The sequence below is a fragment of the Asterias rubens genome, unplaced genomic scaffold (genome assembly GCF_902459465.1).
Source record: "Asterias rubens unplaced genomic scaffold, eAstRub1.3, whole genome shotgun sequence".
NCBI classification, from domain to species: Eukaryota; Metazoa; Echinodermata; class Asteroidea; order Forcipulatida; family Asteriidae; genus Asterias; species Asterias rubens.
Window position 1 is genome coordinate 31,883 of NW_022985700.1, and position 9,635 is coordinate 41,517.

The following is a 9,635-nucleotide window of genomic DNA, read 5'->3' on the forward strand; positions in this document are numbered from 1 at the left end:
TCTGGTTGTCCCATTCAATGTTTAATGTGTACACTGTTTTATCTTACAAGTAATTTTTTAATGTATTTTGAAATTGCAGTGTTGGAATTGTTGATAGAATCGCTGGCAAAAAGGGGTTTCTCAATTAGTCACCTCCTAATTTGATCAGGCTGTATTGAACTGTCATTGTTTTTTGTAAACACAATTCTACAAGCTCTTATTTCAAAACACTAGAATCAAACTCATTTGTAGGCCTCCGTTTCATTCTTCTGCTACAGACCTTCAACAGGCCGCCACATCTCAATGAACAGCCTCTTTTTAGAACTCTAAGTGAGGGCGCCCTTCTGCAAGTACGTCATAATACGTAATGCATGAGGGTTTTTGACAGACAAACACGGGCCTTATTTCAGTTCAGTTCAGATGATATCTCAAGTTATGTACACAGCCTCGAGACAGCAAATGTTTGGATAATTTAAGAGGCTTTTTTAATGCAGCTGTTTTCTCCCGATGTTACTAACATTTCAAATATCATGAAACGTGTCCGAAGACGAGATGGCTTTAAGATTACCGAATTTGTATAGTCCATATTGGGTGCACTAGTCAGCTTTCTCTGCAAGATACATCCGTCTTGGACACTATTGGTAATTACTCAAAATAATAATTAGAATAAAACCTTTCTTGGTGACGAGTAATGGGGAGAGGTTGGTATAAATTATTGTGAGAAACGGCTCCCTCTGAGGTCGAGTAGTTTTCGAGAAAGAAGTAATTTTCCACGAATTTGATTTCGAGACCTCAGATTTAGAATTTGAGGTCTCGAAATCAAGCGTCTGAAAGCACACAACTTCGTGTGACAAGGGTGGTTTTTTCTTTCATTATTATCTCGCAACTTCGACGACCGATTGAGCTCAAATTTTCACAGGTTCATTATTGTATGCATATGTTGAGATACACCAAGTGAGTATGAGAAGACTGGTCTTTGACAATTACCAATAGTGTCCACTGTCTTTAAAGTAATGTACCTTTGTTATTGTTTGCGAAAAGTCAAACAAAATCACCTGACATGCACAATTTATTATTCAGAATCAAATCGGGGTTTATTTAATGCAAAAAAGGGAAGGTATCACAGCACAGACTTACTTTAATAAATTAACACAATGTTCAAATATTGTCCAAAGTGATAATTTTCTTGATCATTTACAGACGAGAAATTACAAAAATGTTTACTCTATAACAAATGCCATGCACTTTTATTAGCAGTGGCTTCTTGCCCGCATATCCGTCATTCAGTGACGTTCCTGGCGTGTATTATCTTGAAAATCACAATAATAATCAATCAATGACAATTAGTTATGGGCAACAACTAACTTACAGTTGATATGTAATCAGTTTATTTATTTTTTTTACCGGTAAACTGGTAATGCGTCCCAGTTATGCTCGTCTCTCGAATGCAGTCAAAAAGGCCTGGCTTTATTCGCCCCAGTTCATCTAATTATGGACATTTTAAATTTCATTGGTTGCCATAGTTTCAAAGTAAGTGGTTAGCTCTAGTCTTCACTTGCTTCGTGAGAATAAAAAATCATGTTTTATCAGTCATATCAAGTAGCGTTGTATTTTGCGATGATATCACGAACTGCAGTGTATCTTCCCGGCTCGCGAGGATCCTCCATTTGTTTTAATACAGGACTACTTAAGCGTTGATTGGAGACAGGTTGATCACAATTTAGCATCGAAAGCCTCGTATCCGGAACGAGTGGAGAAGAACCTGTGGTACAGAAAATCATTACTGCTCGGTTTATTACTTCATGTTCGATGCTTTCAGATGAACATCTGGACCATTACACATGATTTTCTGAGACTGTGACGTCGTAAGAGATGACAGAACCGTCTGAGGTTTCTCAACCCGAGTGTGCAGTATCTGGACTGCCTCTTCCCCGAGCAGTTCGAGCAACCTACATTGGTCTTGACTTCGTTCTCACTCTAGTTGGAAACATCCTGACTATCATTGTTACGAGAAAAGTTGACGAGTTTTCGGAAAGTACGAAGATTTTCATAACTTCTCTGGCACTTGCGGACCTGGGTGTAACTGTAGTTGCTGCAACATCTTTCGTTGCTGAGATATTGGGTAGATGGCCATTTCCAGACTGGATATGTGTTGCTTCGTTTCTGTTCTTTTATACCTTCACAGCTGTTTCCATAACAATGATCAGCATTTTGACTTTTGATCGTTTAATCGCCGTCGTTAAACCACTTCACCATTCTTTGATACTTAACCCAAAGAGAAGCATTGGCTTTGCTTCTATAACGTGGGCTGGTTGCACCCTTGGTGCCGTCTTAACGACTGTTTCTAATCCAATAAAATACATGGAATGTTCTGCACTTTGCTTGACTACTCGAAGGAGCGTTTCTCAGGGTATCGCATCTGTTTTAGCGTTTTACATCATCCCCTTGTTCTGCATAATGTTGATGAACATTAAGCTCCTTGTGATCGCACGTCGGCACGCCGTTCACTTTAGACGAGCCCGAGTGGCAGCTTTAGTACTCAGCACCCCCGGACAACCAAAGTCTTTTCCGCGGAGCGTCAGAGGAAAAGCTGTAGGGGTCATCTCTCTTGTAACTCTTGCTTTTGCCCTCAGCTGGTCGTTTTACCAAGTGAAACTCGTTCATCTGACTTTTTCTGATAAGGGGGCGGTCTTCCCTGAATGGGTAGAATTTACAGCTGTTTGGCTTGCTTTGACGAACAGTTGGTGGAATGTCTTCATCTATTCCGTAATGAACCGAAGTTTCCGGAGCAATTTGAGGTCTGTCCTGATCCGTTTATGCCCAAGATTTCACCAACACATTGAAGTAGAGCCACTTGCTATATCCTAAAGTGACTGCTTGCATGAACACGAAATTAGATTTCACACACAAGTGCAGGCCTGTATGCTTCGCTTTTCAAAGGGCAGGGGCAACAAGGAATTTTCTCATTGGTAAAGGGCACCCTATGAGGAAATTGTACATTTCTACTGGAGCATTTCAAGGGCACCAAGGCAATTACCAGGGGCCATCGAGGCAACTGCCGTTGTTGCCTCGGTGAATATCAGGACTGCAAATGGAGTTTTGAACACCTCTGATTCCCACGAACCCCTGTCCAATCTTCATACTTAACTTTCATGTTAAACTTTTATTCAACCTCAATTTGCAAATATTATACCTATGTCGTTAACTCGTATCCATACGCCACAAGGTGACCTTTTTTACTTCAGCTATGTTGGGCCTGTAACATTTTCAGGTTGATTTAATAAGTTTAGCTCAAGTATCATGTTAACCAGTATGTTTTATCAATTTAATAACAAGGCCACTGAGTGAAATAACACTTCGCCACATCCGTGACAACCAAGTGATGAAGTTAGTCTGTAAATCGGTTAACCATCAGTGATAACTTGTCATAATTTTAAGAATAACACAATATAAGAGATGGGCCTAAGTGAGACAGAGCATTGCTAAGCCTTTCACCGAAAGGACTGTGTTTAAATATCAAGAAAAGTGTTTTAGTTTAAGGAAAATAAGTATTGTTACATGTAAGTAAGACTTAAACATAATGAGTCTATAGAGAAGTAGTAAATGTAACAAAGCTTCCGGTACACTGCTACCCCAAACACTACTTTTTTTGTAAACTTCGTTTTGGTGTTAAATATTTTAACTTGATACACTGTTCCTTAATACTATATATCGCGAGCGCACAGCCTGTTGGCAAGTAAGCTTTCTGTAGCATTATTATCACGAGGTGTTACTCAAACAATACTTTTTAGTGACCTTTACATTTTGTATGATTTTATAAAATAGCCGAGCTTGATACGTCTGGAGATCCTGAAGACAATATATTTTGTGAGCAGCGCAACAGTGCACAAAGAGCACAAGCTATCGACTCTTTTGCCGGTAATTTTTCGAAAAGACCCTTTTAGAACTCATCTGTATAATTCATCTTTATCATGATCGTGTCGTGGCCGAGCGTTCAGACAATCCCGGCTTGTAGTTCACCTGACCCAGAGCAGAGTGTGGGTTCGAACCCCGGTAATGACACTAGAGCAAGGCACTTCAACGTAGCTGCTCCGTGAAAAGTTGAGAAGGCAGTGTATGATTCTGCTCTACAAGCCAGGATCCTACCCATGCCAACATCCTAGGGACTTTGACGGGGGTAACCCACTTTTACCCTCATGCATGTGCCAACAAGGCCCCATGACAGTTGATTTGGGTCTACAGCCCAACTCAGCTAAGTATGCCCCCACCTTGAAGTGGCCGCCCGGCTTTGTGGTAATAGGAGATATCACATATACAATTTTTGCTTATTTATGTTGTTAAACATGGAATTATATATTAAAACTATTGTGTCAGAAGGGGAATATTTACCGGTATTGGATTTGTAAAACTCAAACATAGTTTAGCGTACAACGGCACTCATTTTGAAATATTGAGTTGATTTTGCAGGAAGGACAAACGTGCTATCCATTGAAAATATCATTAACAGTTGTAATTTTAAGATTTCCTTGTATACTTGGTCATTCCCTTCCCCTAGTACCAACGGGAGTCTGCGCAGAGACAAAATGGGTCGCCATGAAACGAACGCGAAAGTAAACATCCACATTGTAAGTTTCTGATTATTGATTGCAGGTTATAAATACTAATCTTGAAGATGCAACTCAAGTCCAAAGTAACAGTTACCGTTAGTCATTCCTATATGGCGCCCCTGTTTCCACTGATTGCTTCGCAACAACAACTCCATCCATCACTGGGGTTAAGTCAAACTTGTCACACTGACTTTGACATATTATTGTCGTCACTTGAGAGTGTGTAACACAGATTGGTCATGAAATATTCACGTTAAGGGTGGAAATGTACACGTAACCAAGACTACTTGCACGCAATCGAAGCTTTGTAAGAGGCTTTGTGTGTGCATCTTTATGTTCATTCTATAGATATGCTTCCTTTTCCATTTAAAATATTACATTTATGTTTTACTGAGGACCTCCACAATTCCTTAGATTCCCCTGTCTTTTAATATAATAATAATAATAATATCGAAGTCTTATATAGCGCACGTATCTACCAAACAAGGTACTCAAAGCGCTGAGTATATACAAAGTTTCAGAAAGACATGTTATTGCAGTGATGAATTCTGAGACCCAATTATTTAGCACCTTATAAGGGTTTACAAGGTGCTACGGCGCATACAGCAGCCACATCCAGGTACACCGGGGCGAACCCCTTCTCTTTTCGATAAGTGCACTGGGTTCTTTTACATGCGTTACACAACACATGGAACCAACGGCTTTACGTCCCATCCGAAGGACGTAGTTTATTTGTTTTTCCCCGCTTGCTGTAACAATTCTGTGGAGATTGTCTAAACTTAAAAATTAGGAAGACAAACTTGTTCCTCTATTTGAATTGACTTTTGTGAGGTAACTCAATATTTTACTAAAAATGTATATGTAAACTAACCATATTCTTAATCATCCCCGATGCAAATTTAACATCTATTAAACTAACCACATCAAACATTACACTTGTTACGTACGTGAAGGGATTCTTTCATAAATGAAGCTTTAAAAATGTGCTATGATTATTTAATAAATAGTTCAACAGCCTCAAATGGATTGCACACGACACGCAATTTCAATTTCATCATCATTAAATATTTAACTGTCACGCCCTCTGTGCGTGCCTTGATAATAATAATAATAATTAAAATAAAATAAAAATGCTGCATCAGCAATTTCTGATTTCCAATCGATTCAAATGGAATGGGATTACGGGACTAACACAAACAACTTGTCTCGTGATTTTATTATGCCCAAAATATAAAGGGCGATGCCCTACTTCGAGAAATAAAAATGCTGCATTAAAAAAAAACCATTTTAATTAAAAAGTTTTCATCTCATGACAAATTTGCCTATCAGAAAGAGGAAATGATGGGTCAGAATGGTAAACTATTTTCTGCATTTTTCATTTTTTTAATCAGGTTGTTTGTATTCTACCAGCAGTTTATTTGCCACTGGTAATTTTCTTACTATTTTAAGCGATAATACTTAAAATTTAAGTTGATACCACTATCGGAGTGCATCTGAATCACGTGCTTTTGGTTTCAATAATGTAGGAGTCGATTGCCACTTTAAAATCATCGATTTTTTTTTAACTAATGAAATAGAGGGCAGTATTTGGATTTTAACTTAAAAGTTTTGTGTAATAGATGTTTTGCTGTGTCATTATTTTGTAAAAGGACATCCAACTACAGAGAACGAATATGGTTAAAGGAAGTTTAGTTAATTTAAAAACACAGAATTTGAGCGAAATTAGTTTTAGATTTCTACATTTCGTCGATAAAAACATACTATTAACTGAAACTATGTGCGATATTATGTGCAATGATAACACGGCTATGCAAAACGGTCACGTTATAAATTGGGTGGGCTGAACAGCTTATAAATTAATTCGGTGGAAAATGTGGCAAGCACGGATTTGAGTTAGTGTGACGAATTATAAGCTATTTATTATTTTTAGGGCATAAAAAACAATGTGTAGGTAAATGCATTAAAAATCCAATAAGTAAACTAAATATAATAATACTATTGGTAATTTGAAAATAAAAACAAAATCAGTATGTGACAAATCCAGCTTTTGTACACGAGAATTAAGGCTCGGTCCCACTAGGTCTGTACCAGAACGTAAATGAAAACCTAAACGAAAACCAAAAAGGGACGTATGGTAACCTTCGGGCAATGTAACCTGAATTTTGATTGGTCACCCGATAGTCTTACACCAGGAGCACTGTCTGGAACGTATGCAAATCTTTATTGTCTGAGATGAGAGGGGGTTGGATGGGCGACCATGCCCACTAATACTAATCATTAGCTTCGATGGAATAATTTAGCTCATACTAATTAGTAAGCACAAAGGAAACTGTATTTATTCATCATTAATGATGATATTGTCGAAAACTAACGCCTTCGCATTTAATTAGTATGAGCATTGAGCCAGATAAAAGCCTTGAAAAGCTATTGTGTCCATTTTATCCTTACAAAAAGATATTCGAGAGCTGATTATTGTTCCCAATGGGAGCTTGTACTTTTATACAAACATTACCAAAAGGGTAAAAAATTGTGCATAAATATTAAGCTATCTGTTAAAAATTGAACTACGATTCCAGTTGTTTACTGCAAGAATCTTGAAAAATTGGTTTTCAGAAACCCGGGTGGTGCAGTGAAAGTTCTTGCACAAAATGTTTGCAAATACGTATCAAAATCATAAGAGATGTGATAGTTGTGATAGTTTGGATTTATGGAACAACCTTACAGTTTAAATAGGAACTCAAAGGTCAAATTCAAATTTGTATTCAATACCCTTCCAGTTTTTGTCAAATTTGTCAAAATGTCAAATTCAACGCCGTTTTGATTGCTTAGCGACAATTAGGATAAACCAATAATTCCCCATACAAATTGTTCAAACCCAAAATTGAATTTGACCTTGGAGTTCTTCTTTAAGCTGTGTTAGCCTGGAAGTATTTATTCTGACCTTGCCAATTAATGTAATTTGACCATTCCAGAAGCATTGTAGTTAAAGAAGTTCTTGCACAAATTGTTTGCAATAAAGTATCAAAATCATAAGAGATGTGACAGTTGTGATAGTTTTGATTTATGGAACAACCTTACAGTTTAAACTGTGTTAGCCTGGAAGTATTTATTCTGACCTTGCCAATTAGGTAGATTTTTTGTAATTTTTTAAATTCACTGAAATTGTTGACTGATTATGAAACATACAGAAAACCCCATTTTGCACATGTGATGTTTTGGATTGTTAATGTTATTACCATTAAATTTTTATTAAAAAGTTGTTATCTTGAAATTCATGTTGTAGTCGCCAAGTCTCAGTATTTATGATGTGTCCATTTATTACAGCCCTAAACTCCATGAAATAACACTTTGCTAGTATTCAACACAAGCATTGTGTATATTATTACCAGTTTTAAAGGCACACAGTTTACATTAAAAATCGGTAAAATCTATACTTCAAAATTAGGTAATTATTTTACATGAGTGGATTTATACCCAGCAATTCAGTAAAAAAAATACCCAATATTGATGTAAAGTTTTACACAACTATGTACATTGTAAAGCGGTAAAGTCTTACGTCACAATTAAGTAATATTTTACATGAGTGGGTTTACCCAACAATTCAGTAAAGAAAACTACCCAAGTTTTATGTAAACTTTTACACAGCTATTAAGCAAGATATTACCCAACGCCTGTTGGGTAAAGTTTTACCTAATAGTTATGGTGTTCGCCCACTACATCTAAAACAGGTAATATTTTACACAAGTTGTGTAATCTTTCCTCTGTGTGTAGTAAATAATCAAAATGTAAATTAGCATAAAAACTTACTTGGTATACGAGCAACGGAGAGCTGTTGATATCTGAATTAACGTAGTTTTGGAGAAAGAGGTAATTTCTAACTAAAATAATGACCAATGGTGTTTTTTCTTTCAGCATTTTCTTGCAATTCAATGACCAACTGAGTCAAAATTTTCACAGGCTTGTTATTTTATGCATTATGTTGGGATACACCGAGTGAGAATACTGGTCGTTGACAATTACCAAACGTGTTCAGTGCCTTTAACTATTTAGGGATGGACTTATATAGACCACCCCGCCCCCATATTTTATGCTTTGGGTGAATTTTTATTTTTTTTGTTAATTTATTGATTGCATTAATTTCTTCATGTGTGTCCCTCGAGTAATGTATACCCCACTTACACCCCAACCCCGCTCAAGTATCTAAGGGCTGAATGCACATTCCGATTTTCTCATGGGAGTCAAGGGCCGTTTTAGAAGCAAAACTCGGATGTAAAATCCCCGAGAAATTGACTATTTGAAGTCAATTTAAACATCACTTCTTCGAGAAAACAAAGCAAGGGTAACTTATGTTTAAGAGGTATGCACGAAACGGAAACAACGGCTAAAGAGACAAAACAAGAACCATCTTCCTTCGCCATTTGTAAATGCGTCTACCATGGAGCTATACCACCGGGATTAGGCTATTATTAAGAAAGAAAACTGCATACCGCAGACCCCCCCCCCCCCCCATCTACCCAAATGGGCGGTATGGATAGTTCTATCTGCGAGTGAATTATATTATCCAGTGCAAAGTTCACTGTTCATTATTCAGAACTGGGCGTACGCCGAATGGAATAATTAGGTACCCATGTGACATGTACAGGCTTATCAAATGCGGCCTACTGCACACTCATGGACGATATTTGTAGGTTTCCTTACGTCCTTTCGTTTACGTTGTGGAACCTACTGCAGCGATAACGAGAACGATAACGATAACGACGCAAAAAAAAACACGCATTCCATTGGTTGAATGAGCGTGTGCGTATTCTGTGTGGAGCAACTCAACCAATAGAATGCGTTCTCTTTGCGTAGTCATCGTTATCGTTTTCGTTATCGCTGCAGTGTGACTCGGCCTTTACACGATTTTCAACAATAAATTAAAGAAGTAAAGTATAAAAGTATCTTCCAGGCAAGCGCAATTAAGTTTTTTATGTAAACGTAAATAGTGTCCAAATGTTTACACATTATGTTCCAAGTCAACTTGTTTGGTGTAACAAAGCAATTGATATC

The 9,635-nt window shown here is 37.4% G+C and overlaps 1 protein-coding gene across 1 annotated transcript; it reads left to right on the plus strand.

Annotated features, from left to right (window-relative positions):
* Positions 1 to 1,851: 1,851 nt before the first annotated feature.
* On the plus strand, positions 1,852 to 4,829 carry LOC117305781 (olfactory receptor 1B1-like). Its single transcript, XM_033790657.1, has 3 exons — positions 1,852 to 2,282; positions 3,270 to 3,298; positions 4,765 to 4,829. Exons 1-3 carry the CDS (start codon positions 1,852 to 1,854, stop codon positions 4,827 to 4,829), a joined length of 525 nt encoding a protein of 174 aa, XP_033646548.1.
* Positions 4,830 to 9,635: the final 4,806 nt, after the last annotated feature.

Excerpts from the sequence above, each read along its gene's own strand:
- LOC117305781 (XM_033790657.1), top strand. The coding sequence starts at position 1,852 with ATGACAGAACCGTCTGAGGTTTCTCAACCCGAGTGTGCAGTATCTGGA. Across the intron at positions 2,283-3,269 it reads ATTGGCTTTGCTTCTATAAC|CTCAAGTATCATGTTAACCA; the intron begins GTGGGCTGGTTG and ends TAATAAGTTTAG. Across the intron at positions 3,299-4,764 it reads CATGTTAACCAGTATGTTTT|TTGTCACACTGACTTTGACA; the intron begins ATCAATTTAATA and ends GTTAAGTCAAAC.